The sequence below is a fragment of the Rhea pennata genome, chromosome 2, assembly GCF_028389875.1.
Source record: "Rhea pennata isolate bPtePen1 chromosome 2, bPtePen1.pri, whole genome shotgun sequence".
Classification (NCBI taxonomy): Eukaryota; Metazoa; Chordata; class Aves; order Rheiformes; family Rheidae; genus Rhea; species Rhea pennata.
In genome coordinates, this window is record NC_084664.1 from 124754184 (window position 1) to 124774933 (window position 20750).

Sequence of the window (20750 nt, forward strand, 5' to 3'; positions counted from 1 at the left end):
TAGTTAGAGCCCAGGAAATACATCTCTTAGAGGAGCATGAAGGAAGTAATATCTTTCTGACAGATCCTGACCTGTATCTACATATTTTCAGGGTATTGTAAGAAGCTGCCCTTACAAAGCCAGATACTGACCTTTTAATCTCCCTCAACTTCCCAGGAGAAAACAAGCTTCTCTCTGTTTCAGTAATGGTCAAGGCTGTCACTCTTCTTTCCAAAAGGAATAAGCAGAGCAAAATACACAAGCAAAAAGTCACCGCGCAGTATGGGTTTCTTATATTTGAATTCCCTGTTCCTGTAATCTCTCCATAAACAAATTCCTCATAGAAAGCAAATATAAGAAGCTGCTTTGGCAGTGCATGGTTTTCACTTACATATGCTGTGAAGCGTTGGGGTAGAGCTCGGAAAACTGCGGTGCTGAATCCTCTGGGCCGTGGGGAGCAGCGTGGCTGATGACCATCATTATGGGCCTATGGGGATATATCCTCTTAGACATTCTGAAGTAATTAATGCTCTCATTAGTGATTAGGTCTGTGAAGTAGTCCTGTAACATGCATTTAACACAAAACAAAAGTTACAAAGTGCATGATTAATTAGATCACATAACTATCACGTTATTACGCTATTTTCAAGTCCTCATTAAAGCCCAGATCAGGAAGTAAAAACAAACCTTCAAAGAGACGTATGATTCGAAAGAGCATAGGGGAGACTGAGCAGTAATTACTCTCTTAAGAAGGCAATACCACATAAAATGAGACGGTGTTTTGCAAATCAAATACAACAGATTGCGTTAAATAAATATAATTGTCAGATTTTACAATATAGTGCTAAATAACAGTTGAAATGACAGATTATACTGACACAGATATACTTCTTAAATTTCATTGATAAAACACTTTCACAAAAGAAATGCCTCCAAACTGCAAGAAATCATTCACTCTTCTGATAGCTTTCCATTTCCATTTATTGTGTGCTCTCTGTTCCAAATATTTTCTTATATAGGTACAAACTGGGTGAGATCTGCCACACTCAATATATTACAAAAATCTTCGTCAGAGAAATTCCAAATGTAAATACAGGGAGCAATTGAATTCCTGCAGGCCCTGTTCTTTTAATTGTACAAGTTTAAACAGGGCAGCTGCTGAGATTAAGGTTGTGACTTGCTAATAAACTGGCTTAACCCACAGCCAAAGTGGCAAATGGAAGCCTACAAGGGGAAGGGAGGAAACAGAACTAAGAAAAAAAGATGAAAACTTAAATTAAACCACCTGCCACCTTGAAGCGTTCACTGTTGGCCTGGAGGTCTGGTGTGAGCTTCATTGAGAAAGTGCTGAGACAATGTTTGTAATTTCAAGCACTTCCAGGCATGACTAATCATATGCTGTGGACCCAAGGCCCCGAACAGCTGCAAAAGCAGAGCCTGAGGGACAAGGTCTGCGTCGCATGGTGGTGCTGGGACAAGCCGGCCAGCTGTGACCTTCTTGCTCCCCTGCCCGCTCCTCTCCCTTTCCCCTCTCCCGTGCTGCCCTTGGAGCAAACACCTTGGCCCTGGCTGTTAAATCTCCGCAGTGATGGGGAAGAGGCAGTGAGTGACCTTTGGGTTTGCAGAAGGGGTAATAATCTCAAGGCACCAGGGTTCTGATAATTTCTGGTTTTGTGGCCTGTTCAAATGAAATGTCTGGATGACTGCTCTCCCAAAGCATCCGTTCCCCTCCTATTTCCCTGTTTACTCTTGCTACATACGCAGGATGTGTAAGGAATGTATAACTAACCAATATGCTTTATTTTTCTTTTTTTTTTTTACCCTATATAAATATGTAGTCAGTATCATGTAATTTCTACGGGTGGGGAAATCAGAAACAGGCATTGTGAGCTTCCAATAAAATCTCATTACATGGGTCAGAAACCACAGCTGCAACATGTGTATCATCTTCTATGAGCTACATTCTGAGGAAATTCCAAATTGCTTTTTGCAGGCTGGAAAGTCTGCGATCTGCGTTTCTGAGAAACTTCACGGCAGTGGGCAGGTCACCTTGGCATACTTTCCAAACTTTGTCAGGAGCACAAACAAGCTCTGAAGTTTTCCAAAGGCCATGTTCTTACACTTATCTATTCTCATAGTCATATCCGGAGTCTGACACCACAGGCGCACATTTTTTTTGCACTATATAATGGAAAACAGCATTAACTAAGGTTTCTTATGTGAACCTTAGCTGAGTCTGAACTCAGCTAATGTTCAGTAGCACAAGGCATTCAGCTATTTTCAGGAAAGGCCTTTACTTATTACTTGCTGCTTCCACAGAACCGACACTTTCCAGTACAGGCAGAAAGAGAGAGAAGAAACAGACTGCATTAAAGAAGCCTTGGAAAATTTTTTCTGTTCTACAGTTCTGTTCTCAAATAGAAATTGATCTGAAAAGCCCTGAAGAGAAAATGACATCTCAATTATTTGGTTGTAGCTGATTAATGAATTAACTATCTGGTTAATTAATTATCTGAAAGTGATTTTCATATGGATTAATGATGCAGCATTTATGTGTCTGGAAAATACCTTTGCATAATCAAATCCATGCTTCTCTTTGTTACCATTGCGAGAAATGGTGTAATTATAGAAGCGGGAGTTCTTCACTAATCCAACCCACTCTCTCCACCCAGGAGGGATGTAGCTGCCATTGTATTCATTGAGGTATTTCCCAAAAAAAGCTGTAAAGGTAAAAAACAAAACAAAACAAAACAAAAAACAACAAAAAAAAAACACACATGAGGCTTTGCAATCTGAGTCCTTTAGTTTGAGTAAAAAGCATGCATGAAGGGAGATAAAAATAAATGTTAGAACGAGTCAGAGTTGCTTTATCAAAAAAAGGTTCTTTTTGTACCTATTAGTATAGATGATTTCCAGGGTTTTTGTTAGAATTAGACATCTTCATGACTTAAGATTTTTACTTAATCTGCATCTATAAGAGCCAAATGTTCACATGAGATTTTTCATTTTTTTTTTAGAATGAGTATGCTTCTTCTGGTTTCCACTTGACAATGGAATAAAATCTCAGTCCCCAGAGGAAACATCTGAGGAACACCTCTTGTGGTTTTAAGCAAGTCCTATGATGTTTCAGGGCTTGGCTTCTGACTTTTGGAAGTTTGGGCTACATTTCCTGGTTTGATAGCAGGCCTGGAAACTCTGTGTCTCTGTCCTGCTGGGCTCCATTTGGGAAGAGGAGGAGGGAATCCCTGCCCTGCTCTGTCATCACAGCTTCTTTAGGGCAAAGCTAAAGAAAAAACAAAGACTTGAGGGTACGCTACCTCTCTTTGCTCTACAAATTAAATGTATTTTTCTGTTAGCTCCAGGAGACAAATCAGAACACATTCAGACTCAAATTTTCAGAATTTGCTATCAGGGCTAAGAGTGTTTGCAGGTGCTTTTGCCACTTCTTCAGGAAGGAAGTAGAAAGAGAATAACTAATACCACAATACAGTAAACTCCCAGCTCTCTGGGAGTTATGAATTACTCATGCCAGAGACACACAGACACCAAAAGCTGGCCAACTGGCTTTGGAAGGGTGGATTAACGCCGCAAATGCAGCTGTATTGCTTCTAGAGCCAGTTGGGCTATGGAAGCTGTTTAGTTGCTTAGGTATAGGTTTGGCCTGGGTAATAAAATCAGTCTGGATGTCTCTGGGCTGTCCACTACTTGGACACTAGGAAATGTGGTGACAAAACACCTGCCTGGGTCTGCAACTTGGGTTATTAGGGTCTCCTTAGCTCTGGCTCAGACCTGGCAATGCGGGACACTTGGGTGTCTGAGTAACCTTACTGTTAGCATTTTTTTTGTTTTCTGAGGTGTTCAAGCCCCTAGAGACTCACCAGTGCTACCCCTTTTGTCACCTATGTCCCAAGCAGTCAGAACAAAGGCATTCCCTGTATTGGCAAAACGAGACACCACAGAAGAGGAGCAAACAGGAAGATCCCTTTGCAGGGACAGAGCTCTCCTGCAGAGAGGGCCGCCTGGCCCACCCACAGCTCCCACAGCCCCTGGCCCTGGCCCTTGCTGCTGGCCCCTGTTCTCCCAGCCAAAATTTCCTGCAGAGAGGGCTTTTTTGCATCCTCGCCAGCCTCCCTGCCTCAGCTATGTTTCGAGACCTACGTCAACCAAACTTACTTGTTTCCAACTCGGAAATGAAGTCACTTTGGAAAACCTCACATTCAACCTAGACACATTCTATCTAACCAAAAAAAAGCACATTTGTGGAAGGGCTTAAATAATTCAGATCTGATTGATGTGGGAATGGTGAACTCCTTCCTGGGAAAACTGGTGGAAAAATCAAAATATTTATAGTTTAAACTTGCTTGAGGCAACATAAATACAGCACAACCCAGTCATCTAACTGCCAAGTGTCACTTACCAGAGGTTAGAGTCATATATAATGTTACTTTCCTATACCACGTGGAACGTGACCTATAAACAAATCCTATAGCCACTAGGCAAGACTTTCAGCTCTTCCTCCGATACCCACTAAGAAAGCTACTTGGTCTCTCTCCTCTTTTCTCCTCATGCCAAGAACCTTGAGGTGAAAAGGGTGACCATGAGGAAGCAACATGTGCCCAGCATTGTTGCCTTACGGAGAGAAAACCTTCTCTCACCTCTGTAAGCCAACCACAGTGTGTGAAACTCTCGGTATCAGATGTGCAAGGAAAGTGTAAGGGAAAAGGTTGAAATACTATAGTAAGAGAACCCATAGAACCAGAAGGCAGGGAAGTCAAAGAGAGACAACAGTGAAAAGAAATATGAGAGAGCAATGTGACTGAGAGAAACCATTGCTGAGCCAAGCAAATATAGGACTCTTCTGTGGCGATAGGGGAGATCTGACCTCAGCTCTCCCGAAGGCCATCCTAGGTCCACCAGTAACTACTGCATGACCTTGGGAAACCTCCACATGCTCCTGTAAAGGAGTCAAATGCCAACCTGCCACCCACAGTGATCAGAGAATCACAATGTCTAAAATAGAAGTTACGGTAATTTATCATGTAGACTGGTTTGATAGCCCCACCTATAATTATGATTGACTAATACCGAGACCTGAACTATGTTATTTATGGTTTTGCCAAACTTAAAGCATTAGTGATGATAGTTTCCATGCTGAGCATCTGACTCAGGGTGAATTTTGCTGTATGGAACATTTTAGCCAAACAGTTCAGCAATTTCCAAGAAATGGGCTAGGGAAAAATAAATGAGTTTGCCCATTTTAAAAATCATTGGCAAACTTCTCTATAAGAAGTTCTAGTGTCTCTAGGTTTTGATGTAGTGCCTCTGTAAATAACAGAGGTGGCTGTGTAAATCTATTCCAAAATGGCCAAGCTGTAAACCTCTGAAAAACTGCAGTACACAGATGCTCGGGAAAGACTTGCTAAAGCTTCTAAGTTTAATGCCACGATAGGGTGTTATTTTATGGGCCTGACAAAAGTCCTTACAATTTCAATTTTGGCAATAAAACAAAGAGCAATCGGCCACTCTGTATCCTGCTCTTCTGTTGATATTCTGGCATTACCTGAGAGAAAGCCATGAGCATAAAATGCAGAGATGAAAATACTTGTCATATAGGGACAGTAAGAGATAAACTGAATTTAAAAAAAGAAAGGGAGGCTTGGAGCTGGTGAGGTCTAATTCATTCTGGAATTTCCTTGCTCTAGATTACTTAATTTTGCAACCTTAATAATGTTTTCTTAGCTCCCCTATGGCCCCCTAAACCCCATATTTTGGTATGTTATTAGTATTTGGATTGACAGCCTGAACCATTCACCTTTGTGTTGGCAATGATTTAGTATTTTATCATAAATATAATCTCAGAGCTGTCAAGTTTTAAGCGGCTCCTTGAGTGACGGTTTGCAGAAATAGATGTTTCACCCTGTTGTGGATTAAAGTTGTTTCCATGTCAAAGGTATGATAAACCCCTGAATCCTGGTAGAAGCAGCAGTAGCATTGATAATGGATCACATTTACCAAACTGTGTCAACCAAAACTGGTTTATTGGTCTAAAGCTCAGGAGGACATGAGTAGTTAGACATATGAAGGGAAAAGCCAGGCTTTTACTAAAGCACAGGAGTTCACCATAGCATTTTCTGAGCATTGAGTATGGGATAGGTCAGATGAGTCAGAGCTGGAGAACCAGGCCATCAGTTAGTGTCTGCTTCTCCATGACCTATGTGAAGACAAATGCTAGAGTAAAAGGAAAGCACACTAGTACCACTGGGGAAAATCCCAGTCAGGAAGTCAGTGTCTTCTGTATGTTTTTTGTTAGCCAAAGGATTGTAAACAATTAAAGTAATATGGTATATGTCACAGAACTGCCCAGGAGCTGACACCACAATGTGCAACATTCTGCCTGGACCCTCACATACTTGGCTCATAGAGTCAACCCACATCCTTAACTTGGCTGTAGCTTGACACGTACTGAATTGCCCAAGTCTCAGCACTAACTGACTTGAGATATAGCCCCTGGCAGTATACAAGTGAGTTTAGAAGCCACTTGTACTCAGCAGTTGTGGGGTTTAGAAAGTCATTTCTGTTTGTAATTAATAAAACAGAGATTATGACTCAATGAGTAAAAGCCTCATTAAAAAGCTATGTCATTTCAAGGGACATCTTTTCATTATTGTGTGTAATGGCCCCCACAGGGATAATAGGAAAGATAAATGCCAATTTTTGCATTTTAATAAGACAGTTTTTATCTGCATTCTGGCACTTTTGCTAACTGTTCCCAGGACACATTGTTATTTTTTAATCACATGTAGAGTAGCTTAGTATATCAGAGTAATTGCAGTCTGTGTATGTTCAATTAAGTTTATGCAAACAACAACACATGGCATGGTGAACAGTTATACAGACATCTATGTGTCTCAGGGGTGGCTGCTGAATATACATGTCTGGTATCTAATATAAAGAGATTCCCTAATACATGTTGCTATTTTCACTTTAGCAATTAGCTAATGAGTCCTGAACAGGACGGAGAGATCCAGGGAGCCGCATACGGTGCAAGACAAGGAGATACTCCAGGGTATCCATGGAGTTCGAAGGCAGGATTTTTATAACTTAATGTCATTCAACTTCTTGCCATTCCCAGCACACTTTCCGCAGTATGTACTACATGCATTTATGACTAACTTTTAATGCATTGCACAATATAATAGGCCCCTTACACTCAGCATTAGTGGATCAGCACACAGGTGAATTGTGCTACATCTGCTGGAGAGACATCTCTACACTGCCATGGGTCATGTTCTATACGCTAGTTGTTTGTTGAAGCTTACGGGAATGTTTCTCATTTAAAACAAAACCAAATCTTCAAAAAGGCAAGCTGCAATGAGGTTTAGTCACTGTGACCCAGACAAGAGTTTTAAGTAGACAGCCCACTTCCTTTAACAAAATCAGGAAACCATTTACAAGAGTTGCAAAGCACTGTTTATATGACATTTCAGTGCTGACACACAGTGATTCAGTGCTTTTGGGGACAGAGCCCAACAAAACTGCAACTCCAAGATTATTCCAGTAAATTTCTCCTTGCTTTCTTCCCATTATGCAAGCGATAGATTCAAAACCCGGAAGTTTGATTTTTTTCTTTTATGTTGAAAGATTACAAAGCATTAGGGTATCACTTCATTAAACTGCAAATAGTCAGCTTAGTATTCCAGCACTCCCTGGGAAATTAAACAAGCACTGTCCCAAAAATATAGCAAGGAAACTGAGGCACCAAGAGATTAACCTTCAGCTAGCTAAAATCGCACAGGAAATCTGTGGCATTGCCAAGAACAGTATTCAGATTTCTTAGTTCCCAGTCTTGTAACTTAACCACAGTAGAAAACCTCAGGTTTTCTACTTTTTTCTACAGCTTTGTGGGTCTTTCCCAGTTGCTGTCAGTGTTACCGTTGTAACCAGAAAGAACATTAAAGATTTTATAACTCAGCAGTTGCAAAAGGCATTAGCCTATAACTTGATACACCAATCGTTAGCTGGGTGATGCCTTTAACAAAGCTTGTATTATAGGCCAGGCTGGTAGCACTTTTCATTATTGATGTTGTCTGACACTTCTCATTATAAGACTCTGTTTTCAGTTGGTTATAACTTTCTCAGACTGAAATTTTCCACACTGAATGTCTGCCTCAGGCTAAATTTTTTGAAACTTCTTAGCCCTAACAGTAGCCATCGTTGAGAACCATGGTAATAGAAAAAGACCTACACTTAGCATCTGAATAAAATTATGTGAGATTTCATTTGAAAGCGCTCTCATGCTTTGCAAAGAGAGCATGAACTATATCAAAGACATGATAGACTCTGTCAAGGAGGCATCTTTTACTAGCTGTGTGAAAACGTGACCAAATCTTGTTCAGTTTTGAAAAAAAAGACCTTGCAGTTTGCCTGTGCTGAAGATCTGGGCACACGGGGCCCTTGATTCCCTTTGCCAATGGCCCCTTTGCCACACCTGTGGGTGCATTAGGATGTGGGGGAAGGTCAATGGCAATCTGGAGGGGACGAGTTGGCTGGATAAGGGCGAGTAGTTGAGGGACTGGCAGGGGCTCTGCAAGAGGGGAGAGAGAGAGGAAAGCAGCATCAGCCTGGGCGCCCTGGTGGGAAATATTGACCAAGGAACGGGTTGACGGAGTACAGAAAGGGGAAGAGAAGGTGACAGACCAGACAAGTGGGTGGGCAAAACAGATCTGCTGAGCAGGCTGGGAAAAGAGATTGCGGGTGGTAACCAGTGGGAACAGGATGTGGCCGTCAGGACTGACCGGCTGCGGGCTGCGAAGGAGGGTGGGAATGGCTTGATGGCAGACAGACTGGGGACGAGGCTCATAGCAGAGGCTGAGACAAGGTCCTGCAGGGCAAGAAAACAGGGATGAGAACAGAGAGGTGGAGAGTGCTCCTCCTGATGGTGTAGGATGGAAGGCACCAGACATGGAGAAGAAAAGACACTTTTGGATGGTAGTAAGGACAAAACAGTGCCTGGGAAGGGCTCCTGAGTCTCATAAGTACTTTCATTTCAGCAAATAGCTGAAAATATAGTTGATAAACAAACTCCTTCCTACAAACAAGTGACAAATAATCAAGCGCTCTGTTTGGTTACTGAATTAGAAAATAGTAGGGTTTTATAGAGGAGATCTGAGTCCCTCATCCTTTCTGCTGACTTGCGTGGATGCTAATGTTATGCCACTTGATAGAATGCCTCTATCCTCCTCTTTTTAATTAAAATTTAGGAAATTTTAACCCCAGGACAGTGACTTGTATAGTGAAAAACAATCATTAGACCATAAGAAGAAGAGGGATGAAATAGTTTCACAGGCAATGTTCTACCCAGATTTTCCTAAATTGAGTGCTTGAACATGTAACCTTAATAACATTCTTTTAGTGTAAGGTTTTTCTGTGCACTATTTAAAAGCACAGAATTTTGCTTTAAGCATAAGTAGACAAATATGCTGCGGTTTTTGATGAAGTTCTGGCCAGCATCCAAAAAAAAGTTTAACTGCCAATGATACCATAGAGCTAGAAAATCTCACCCCTTATCCTTTTGGGCCTTTTCCCTCTTCACTTTTTATGGACTATTCATATATTTGAATATACTCAGCATATTTCATTCTTGTATTTATACATTTCTCACTTTGAAAGTACAATCTTGCTCTGAAAAGTGAGGTGTACGGGCATATTCTGTAATTATTTAAATTTTGTATATGAGTTAAATTGTTTAGTGCCCCTCTTTTATATCAATAAAGAAAGAACTTAAAAGTCTGAGGTTCTCTCTTTATTTATTTTTACTTTAGAAATATTCTGAAAACAAGACTCATTCCCTGCCTACTTATTCCCAACCCTATATCATATTCTGCCACCCTCTCAGTTTTGCAGTGGAGTGTGAGGCAGGCTACAAACCAGGTGGCTGAAATGTTCCAGATCAAAAATAGCATGTGCTGGCAGTGAATTTTACTGTAAGGCTGTGAACAGTAAACACTGGAGGCTGTACCTCCAGAGGAAATGTATTGTCTAACCACACGTTCAAAAGGGGTAGTTTTTGCACGATGTCCAAATGTGTCAAAAAGAAGTGGTATACAATTTACATACTCCTTCCCCAAACCACTTAGCTTTCAGTCTCTTGCCTCTTATGATCTTGTCATGTTATTAGTTCTTTGTTCGTTATGCTAAGAAAAATACCCATAACTGACAGATGCCAACCAGCCTGCTTCAGAGGCCAATTGAACTGTTCTTGGCTAGATGTCCAGCAAGTGACCGACTCTGTTATCACCACACAGAAGTCTGCGACCAATGTCAAAACACCCCACATAGTGACACCTAGATGTCTAGTCACATCCTGAGTTTTGAATTTTACAGCAGCTAGTATTCATAAATTAATGTTCATGTTACTCAGTGTTGATATTTTTGTCATTTCTGCCCCATGAAAGACTGAGAACGACATCAGCTTTGCAAGAATTCTAATGTTATTCTAAATGATTGATCCTGCTGAGCAAGGAATAAAATATCGTAAAATATCGTAAAATATGTCTTCCCAGAGAACATTAAAAAAATCTAAGCAAATATTGGACTAATTTCCTGATCTCTGTTCTTTCAAGTGGCATTCCACAATGACAGAATCTGGTCCTAACTTTGTCACATCTTGCAAGGCTGCTGACTCATAGCAGTCTCCTATTCTCTCTCACAGGTCCCCTGCCTTTGAAAGGCTAAAAAGTAAGGATAAAAAGGTAATTATTTTATAAAGTAGTGTTTAGCTGAGAGGGCTCAGAATGCACGTGTATGTTTAAGTCAAGGTGAGAATTTTAAACTTCTATTTCTAGTCACATCCCTGCAAAGGGATGAAACTTCAGCTGGTAAAAATATAAAATACTATAGCATGGGAAGTGTAACATGCTATTTAATTGTACTACAGGAAGTACTGAAAGAACAGCAAATAATCAGCCAATACATTGGAGAGCACTAAGCAAAACCCCTAACTCCTGCATCTTATAATGATACTCATAAAATATTCAAATCTAAGTAGCTGAAGGAATGTCTACCGACATTAGAAACCACAAGACAAAAGAAAACTTCTCAAGCTTTTCTCATGATTTCCACAAAATTTGAAAGTAATTATAGAATGTCGCTCTCCCTTCCTGACAGGAACAGATGGAGCCTAGGTAATGATAACAAAATGTCTCATCTTTCTGAAACTTTCCAGAGTTGATTTGTTTTCTTTTTTTTTTTTTTTTAACCTATTTTGTGTGTCTTCCCTTGGTATTTCCTACTGTTAGTTGGAACTCTACAAATCCTAGTTTAATAGTCCCAATTTTGTGAACTTTCAAAACCGGGAGGCTGTGGAGTTGACTCCCTGCTGCATTAGCTTAGAGCTTATGAATAAAGGAAACTGTAAACATTGCAACATCCTTAATTGCCATGGATTTGGAGCGTGTTCTTTTTTTTTTTTTTTTTTTTTTTGAATTAGAAGCAAAAGTGATTTTGGTTTGGCAGTGTTGTTTCTGAATGTTATCTGGCCCTTCCCACCCAGCACAGTTCCTGCCTATGATTTAGCACTGGTACATTATTTAAAAAAAAAGGGGGATGTTTCCATGAAAAGCAACATCTCCTGTAGTTCACTTAAGAGTAGAACAGAAAGAAAACATTCTGTTTTTTGTCAGGTTTTCCCAGTGGGCTCTAATTATGACTGCAGTTTATTACAGCGCATTTCAGGCTTCTCTTTAAATGGTCTGCTGTGCTTGCTTGGAGTCCTGGTGGCTTTAGCAGGAGGACCCTCCTTGCAAGCAGACCACATGTGATCAATTGCAGTACAGAGGATTTATTTAAGACTGCAGCAGGTTTAGACAGCAGATACTTTATAGATGTTGGAAACTATCTGGAGTCAACAGAATTAAGGACACTATATAAACACATCTCTCTCCCCCTCACCTTATTTCCATCGGCTTATAAAATAATTTGGCCCTCTGCAAAAAGCGAGAATCAAATCCTCCTCATTTAGAACAGAGAACCAGGTTCAAGGTATTGCACATAGGTCTCGATGAGTATATGTGGCTCTCTGGACTAGTCCCTTATCAGGACTGTTACCAAGCTGCTAAGTGGCCCTTGGTCACTAACTTTCTCTTTCTATGCCTTAGTTTCACATTGGAGAGGAAAGAGGATATTAATTTCCTTTCAAAACATATAAAAATTCACAGGGTAAAACAAGCACCATAAGCAGAGGTACCTATTCTGTCCTCAAAAGCAGCACAGAGTCGGAACTAGCCTATATAGCATTTAGTCATCTTCTCTTCCCAGTCCCCCCTCCACCACTTCCAGGTAGTCTTTGAGTCATTAAATTTTACTAAACCTTCTAGCTGTGAAACGCAGATTATTAGCTGGTTAGTGGGCTTTTGATGACTTTTTAATGAGGAAACAATGTCCTTGAAAAATATATTATAAGCTCTGGCAGTAATTAAGCTGCCACTTCAAAAAGTAATTGTGGGATAATTGGAAGGTAGGCTTATCTTACAAAGAATAAATGCATAAATTCTTTAGGATCATATTATTATGGGGTTAAACAATGTACTTTTAGTAGAAATGAAGTTTCATACAAGGATTTTCATTTGTTTCCCTTTTCTTTTTCTCCTTCCTGCTCTTTGCTAAAATGCAAATACCCTGATAGTTTTAGGACTAATGATCCTTCAACCTGCCTTTGAAAAGGGATTGTTCATTTTCCTTTACTTTGCAATCTTTTTCCTTGACATTTAATAGGACCAAGTCTGCGTTTAGTAGACAACTCCATGTGCCTTAATAACACATGGCAGAGCAGAAAATATGTCCAAAGCAGAGTGTTTACCCTCAGAAGGGCAGAGGGCTAGTGACAACAAAGTCAACCACAGCTGCCTAGTTTACACAGGAGACATTCGGTTGTGCAAGTGTTAGATTGTAAGTCAGCAAAATAATGTATTTTCTAAGAACAAGAAAGGGTCCCACATGAAGCACTCATCAAACAAGCAGAAAGGATTTTTGAGACATAAGCGAAGAAATGAAGCTTATATTTTAGAGGAACTTCAGCACCTTTACTAGCCATGAAATCAGCTTAAGAGACCGGAATACTATTCAGTGTGTGTGACAGTGCCAACACCAGGGCCAAAGAGGGTAAATATTTGTTTGTTTTTGTTTTTTTTAAACAGGATGCAGAAGCTCTCCAGAACTACAGATCTAGAGAAACAGAAGGAAAAAGAGTGAGTTGTCTGAGTGGTAAAGAAAAGATGGTGAGCAGACAGATAGGTTAAGGGCTTTGCATATAGCAGCATTAAGAGAATTAGGACAAGCAGACAGCATGGAGACGTTTGCCTGCTATATGTTTTGAAAGCAATCTGTTCTTGTGCCTAAGCCACTGATAGAGGCAAATTTCTTTGCTGCCAATTACATTGTAAGGAACGCAGTTGGCACAGAGATCTGTGCCTCGTTGGTCCTGTAAAGGAGAGTCTTTGTAGCTGAATGACATTTCTGAACAAATTGCACCCTGATGACCTTGTACCTTAAGGAGGGGGAGTCAGACTGGAGCCTAACATGTCTACACATTGAATCTTAAGGGATAGGTGATGCATAAATGAATCAGATTTTACATTGAGCATGGACGAGAGGAATAAGAAGCGTTCTTTGTAGACAGGAAAGGGATCTCCTGACTACGGAAAACCACCAGGAATTTACAAGAAAACTATCAGATCTTATTGGCGCTCAGCAGAACAAAAGGCATGTTTCTACTCATTTTCAGAAATGCAAATGAAATATCGCCCCATGGCAAAGTTTAAATTATGGCATTCACCTTATTTCACTCCTATGACAGGCACTTCACTCCTGTGAGGTCTTTGGCACCAGTTTCCAGCCCGGCCCTGACATCTTTCCCCATAACTGTTAGCAACTGTCCGCAAGCAGGCCATAATACTGACCGTAATCACGGCTGGGACTGCCAGTTCAGACCCACAATGCCACGAAAATGCACCTCTTTCTCCCAAGGTGTAACTGCCCAGCCGTTTATTTCCCGCCTGGGACACCCAAGCATGAAAACATGCTGCTCCATTACAAGTGAGTTTCCTCTCGTGGCCGTTAGCTGCAGATCTGGAGCAACAGACAGTGCTGCCAATGGCACCGAAACACTAAACCTCTGCCCTGCAACCCCAGTTTGAGATGACAGTCCCTTCATTTTAGGAAGAGATTGAAAGCCCATTACTGAATGTCCATCATCTTCATCTTAAACAAAGAACTACTGTTGATTTGTCTCCTACCTGTTCTGTACCCAGTGTTATTGAGATACACGGCAAAGGTACGCGGTTCATGAGTAGCCTGCCACGAGGGGGACGAGCAGTTTTCGTTGTTGGTGTACACGTTGTGGTTGTGCACATACTTCCCAGTCAGCATGGAGGAACGCGATGGACAGCACATGGGGGTGGTTACAAATGCGTTGATAAAAGAGGCCCCTCCATTCTCCATAATCCGTCTGGTCTTATTCATCACTTGCAAGGACCCTGAAATAAGAGGAACTGATCACCCCTGTACTGCAAAAAATATGTTATGCCATTAAGTATCAGTATTTAGCTTGTCCCCAGATATCAGTCTGGACTACTCCTTAGTTTTGGTAATTTTAGCAAAAATAACCCACTTTCTATATTATATTGCCAATTTTTTTTCCCAAAATTCCAGAAAAACTGAATTCTTTTTTTTTGAGCTTTCAGTACCAAGTTAAAGTGCAAGCTAGTCTAGAAATGTAATGTTAAAGCTTTAGAGCTGTATCAAATTTATAGGTCAGTAGCTCTTCAAACACTGCTGCAGAAAAATAATGTTGTACAGACTGCATCATTATTCAGTGTGCCAGTAAAATACGTAACATTCTGAGATTACTAATGAAGTTTGTTACAAATCCTTCTCTTTTATCAGATAATAATCTTTAATACTTACTCTGTCTCTGACAGATGAATTCTTACAGTTCTTTACTCATGTGAGTAACCCTGAATTATGTAAGTTGATCCCCATTGATGTTGGAACTTCTCACAGGTGGACTATTTATAATGATTTTTAAAAGCATTGCTTTCCAGTGATATATAATCTCTTATAGTAATTAGCAGCATATTAGGTTTCCACATTAGATTTGTAAGCAAGAAGTAAGCAGTAAATATTATCTGAGGCCAAGAGATAGTCTTTAAAAAAAAGAGAGAAGAAGAAGAAGAAGAAGAAGAAGAAGAAGAAGAAGAAGAAGAAAAAGAAAAGAGAGAGAGAGAGAAAGGCAAAATTCCATAATGATCTTTCTAGTGGAAAGTTTCTCTGGACACAGGATCAGCATGTTTGTCTCCAATATTAAAGCACTGTGCTCAGAATCAACTTTGGCAGATGAATCTGTATGCAAAAACATTGCCAAAATTCAGCACTTTTCTCAAGAAAGTCTTGCATTTCACCTAAGTGCTGATTCAGTTTAAAGAACAAGGGTGGAGGTTTTTTGCATCCTATAAGACATTTTTAGGGACAAAAAGGCAAGACAGGTAGGGGATGTAGATTTCTGATTGCATAAAGACTCAGCAGATCCTGAGGCGGTCTGTCGGTGCTTGCTGACAACTGCCAAATTTTGTTCTTTCTGTTATCCAGAGCAGCAATCGAATGATGAATGTGAACTATGGACATTGTACAATACTTGTACAATTTTGACTGTAAAAAAAGTTTTTGGAATTCTACATTCTTTTTTTCTTTGATTTTACAATTCATTTTGCACAGTTGACAGTAGTTTATTTAAATTTAATTTCATTGACGTAATAAGAATTTTTCTTGGGGGTTTTGTTTGGGCTACTTGAAAGGAGAGTAAATAAATTAAAAAAGAAGTACAGAAATACAGCTGTAAATGAAAAAATTACTAAGAAGTTTCAAGAATAAATGTAAGCATGCAAAACAAAAATTATGATCTCAGTTAAAGTTTGGCATGCTCTGTTCTGGTTTTTGGCTGATGAGTCTGCTGAATGTGATATCTTTTGCATCAAAATCATTTGATAGGAAACAGAAGGGGCATTTAGTTCTTCATTGTTTCCTGCTACAGTACCAATATCTGTGTCTTTAAAGATGCATTTAACATCTTTAAAGATACAGTTAATACTGTGAAGTCATCATCATTTTGGACTCCGCCTCCTTCACCATCCCTCTTTTCTAAATGCAGAGCACCTGCTTTTAGACCTCTGCATAGCAAAATGTACTTAGCAAGATGTTTTACTGGGCACAATACAGACAAAAAGTATGTGTTTAGAGATACAGAGAAGTGGCAGGGTACCTGAGAGCCTCATAAATGCAAAGGGTCTTCCATTTGTATCTGCAGGGGTGTTTGACTAGGCTGTTGAATAAAAGTCAAATAAGAGATCTCTACACGTCTTTATGTCAGACCCCAGGCTGTCTTTCTTTTCTTTTTTTTTTTTTTTTTTCTTTTCCACAGCTCTCCCATTTTTGAAATGTCACAGTTACAGTTTGTTATACTGAGAGCTCAGCTGTAAAATGCTTGCAGGTCCTCAGGTGGAAAGTGCACGGTAGTGGCACACTAATGCACAGTAACAGCAGCAGAGCTGATGTGCGCTTTCATGCCTCTATGCATTATAAATGAATAGCTGTTAGAGCACTTCCTCATTCCTGTGCTCTTCTTGCAAACCTACTATTTATGAGAAAGTTTTTCCTCCAGGTATGCACTTACTGACACTGATAATAGATTTACCCCCTCTGGAAATTCTGGAAAAGACACTTCAAAGCGCTTGAGACGTCCTCATTTTGAATACAAAACACAAGTAGCAGATAAAACTTGCTGATATAATCTTTTGCTCTCTACAGCTCTCCTCACAGCTTGTGTGCTTTAGCATCTGGCACACAGTCTTCAGGGCACACATTCTCGGGCACTGCCTGACAGCAGGACGCTCACCTTCTACATGAGCCATTGGGGATGACCTGAGGGGAACCAGGTAACTGCGAATGGCCAGTACGGCCACAGAAATAAGGAAGTTTTGTCAGACAAGAAATTCAGTGCGATCTCTCAGTCCATTCTCCTCATATTTTGAAAAATATATTTGGTAACCAAGGTTTTATAAAAAAGTCTTACAGTTGCTATGGATTTTCATCCAGCTGTGTCTTAGGTAGACTCTGCAATGAGGAGGCCACCATAAAGCTACATTGCCTTTACTTTGGTTCTGTGCAAAATCCCGGTGAGGTGATGGACTCTCAATTCTTGGACCATATTCCCACTTTTTTAAGCCTATCTTTTTTTAGTACTTTGAAAATTTTAGTGAAGATAAAGAGAAATCAGGCATATTAGGGCTGATATGTGGCCAAATGATGCTGTGAACTTTTCGGCTGCTGTTGTACTCTGTGGACAGTTTACATGGATTTCATTGGTTAGTGCATTAGTACAAGTGTACAAAAAAAGTAATCTTATTTATTCACCTCTTTTGGATTTTTTAAAACCTTTTCCCATCACTCCAAATCACAAAGAATAGGTTAGAAATACTGAAAACACCAATGCATTTATTAGTTTTGACTCATGTCTAACATTATGCAAGGTATTACTCACAGTGGAGATTATGAGAATGACTAGGGGACCAATGGTTGCACTGATGCATGCAAGTACATGGGAGGAAGAAGTGAGAGAGAAGCTGGAGGATAGGGGAAGTGATTAAAAAGTGATCAAAAAGTCAGAAGTACCTGTACTCATGCTTGAATGGTGTACAAACCTGAACTCTGGGACGTGGGGCCACTGCCCTGAGCAGAAGCACTATATTGTATCCAGAGAGGCGGTAGCTCCTGGATCCTGTGCAGTTCTGGGAGCTGGGGCTTTGCCTTGAGTAAGACGTCAGTTTGCATCAGAATTGGGCAGTTATTTCTCCACCTCCAGGAATTTGGTGGGAACTAGAAAGTGCTGTGATGCACAGTTTAACCATTCATTTTCCAGCTTCTGAACCCAAGTTCCTGCTGAGCTCCTTTAAAATCAGTGGACCGGGCTGCTTCATACTGCATAGGTTACAATCCATCAGCCAGTCAGTAATATCTTTCCTCTGTGCCACACACATCATAGCCTACAATATAGGAACTGAAATGGACTTGTGGAGCAGTGTGTGGATTTTATCTGCTAAGTTGTATGAGGGAGCAATTCCTGCCAAATTTCTGTTTACATTCGGGATACAAAGTTCTGATGGGATGGTGCAGCTCAATATGAAGATGTGCACAGTCCCATGCTTTGAGTGCTGACTAAATGCAAGCTCCTTGCTTTTCGGAAATTTTACTTTGGCTATTGCCCTATAGGTCATTTGCACTCAAGGCAGCTGACTATTTTGGTTCAATACTTATATATGCTCTGGAGACAAATCCTTCCTGATTGATGTCTACAATGTGCCTTGTATGCTTTTATGTTTAAGTATTCATTTAGAACAGCTTTTACAAATGCTCATGCTGGGAATACAATATCAAACAATCCATATTAAAAGACTTTCAATGTTGAGATTTTTGGATAACAAAACCTGAACTTTAGTCTGTTTGTGGTACAAGGTGTCCCTTCCCACTGAAACTTTTTTCCTCAGGATTCACTAAGGTGACAATCCACTCGCGAATAATCCAATACAGTAAGTCTCAGGGCTGTGAGATTTTCTGTGAAATGATCTATGGGAAAGGGAAACGTGTATCTATCTTCCTCCAGCGCAGCAGGAATGCACGTACGTCCCGGCTCTCGCTCAGCTGCTTGCCGATAGGAGCCAGAGCACTCTGTGAGCCTCCGGCGCCGCTTTCAAAGAGCAAAGGGGCTCCGCAGTGCGAACAAAGCGCCTACCACATCCTTCCCGTTCTTTCACCACTTTGCAAGCCCCTCTCGCAGGAGTGCGGAGAGCCAGGTGCTAGCGCTGTTCGGAGACGGGCGCCTGCTGACCTACCCTCCATGCCGCCCGGGAGAGCGCAGGCGGCGAGGAAGACGTAACTCAACCCCTTTAAAGGTGTTTTTGAACTGGCTGCATCGAGAAGAAACACGTTCCTATCGTGGTCGCTGTGTTTTAGCCCAAAAATAGAAGAGGGGCGGCCAGTCGCTCTGCGGCGCGGCTAAGCAGAGCAGACGTTTGAAGGGTGGGAAGCGACACCCAGCCACGACGCGCTCAGGTGCGAAGGTCTGCTCTGGAGCTCAGGGAGGGAACCGTCACCGGGAGGACCAAGCCCCCCACCGGCAACGCGGCTTGTCAACGATGTTCTCCCGGCCCTGACGGGGCTCTGTGCATTGTCATCACGTCACGGCAAGTACAAAAAATGCTGATAACAAAAGAGTTGCCGGAGTTGCCAGTAGATCTAGGCCGTCTTTCTGCCTACATCTTTTCTGGCCATAAGTATGCGTTTTTAAAGTCAATGAATGATTTTGTTGCAATTTTTCTGGAATGAAGGATTTTGATTTTTCAATTTTATATGGCATTTTGGTTAGATATTCATACTACCTTTATTAAAAACACGTCTTTCATTAAAAACACAAAGAATTGATTTTGCCATTTTTTCACCTTTTTTGGTCTCCTTTCCCCTACCTGCCCTACCCCCATTCTAAATTTAAATATTTGCTTGGGGGTAACCTAAAATGACCTTCTTTCTCCTCTTAATTTTTCACTTTGGGCAGTGAACCAAAAAAACAATTATATGCATAACCGTCATTTATATCTTTCTAACTTACTTAATGAAAAACATTCACAGTCCTTCTGGACCATCATTCAAGTGTTTTAACTTTTTCCACTCTGAGAAAAATACGTGAAAATCACTTCTGGCTTGTATGCCTGGGCTGTGCATGCATATGCTATATATATTTATATATCATAATTTTAAAACCGATGGATTTTAAACACTTTAATAATTGATATAACTGCTAAGCTTATTTCCTGCAGGCCAGTTTGTCTGTGTGTGTAAACATGTCAGATGACACACACGTATATGACAACTAGGTGGAGACTATAGATACTCATCTCTTCAGCATCAAGGGAAAGGTTAGCTTTATAAGGATAAAATTTTTAAATGCTACACAAAATCACCATGTTAAAAACATTAACAAGAGGTCTTCATGCAAAATTTTTAACTTTACATGTACTTGCATGTGCCATTAAACCATTTTATGGTGATCATTAAAGCCTTTTATGGTGAATTTTGATAAGCAAATATGTCCTAAAATCTGTAATTAAATCAGATGGATGCTATCAAACAATTTCCATTCATTTATTTTCCAGATCTGTCCCACATGCTGGTACTGTTTCAGGACAGACGCATTCTCTGAAAGTAAAGCACTATTTACATAGCAGAAATTACTGAAGGACACAAGGGAGGAAATGAAGTAGCAAATAACAATTATTTCTCACCAAGCTCCACATCTTGATCATCTGTGAGTACAAGTATAATATTCGGTCTGATATTTTTTCGCTCCTGCTGCACACGTCCTCTGAACCTTGGTGATTTGACAGTGGAACAGTGACTTGTTAGCAATTCAGTACTGAGTACTGCCAAAATGAGCACAAAGCAAGAAGACTTCATAGTATTTCCAATATTTCAATGAAAAGACTGATCCAGAAGTTACTGAACTCTAGTTTTCAAGACCTGCAGGGAGGAAAAGAAAATCTGTTCAAACAGCAAATCAGCTTTCACTCACGCAGGGAGAGGATGATATTTAGGGAAGTCAAACCTGGTGCGTGACACTTAACATGACTATTAAGGCATACTGTTGAAAAAGAGCTTTATACAGTCATTTT

General features: G+C 40.5%; 1 protein-coding gene across 8 annotated transcripts in view; it reads right to left on the reverse strand.

Annotated features, from left to right (window-relative positions):
- Window positions 1-20750, reverse strand: part of SULF1 (sulfatase 1) — a 125271-nt gene that overhangs the window by 43118 nt on the left and 61403 nt on the right. For all 8 annotated transcript variants that reach the window (XM_062570301.1, XM_062570300.1, XM_062570298.1 and 5 more), the window contains 4 exons: window positions 20364-20598; window positions 14271-14510; window positions 2548-2699; window positions 371-540 (listed from right to left, as the gene is read on the reverse strand). In XM_062570301.1, the coding sequence (XP_062426285.1) occupies window positions 371-540; window positions 2548-2699; window positions 14271-14510; window positions 20364-20535 (734 nt within the window). In that variant the 5' untranslated portion in view covers window positions 20536-20598. The remainder of the gene's footprint in view (window positions 1-370; window positions 541-2547; window positions 2700-14270; window positions 14511-20363; window positions 20599-20750) is intronic.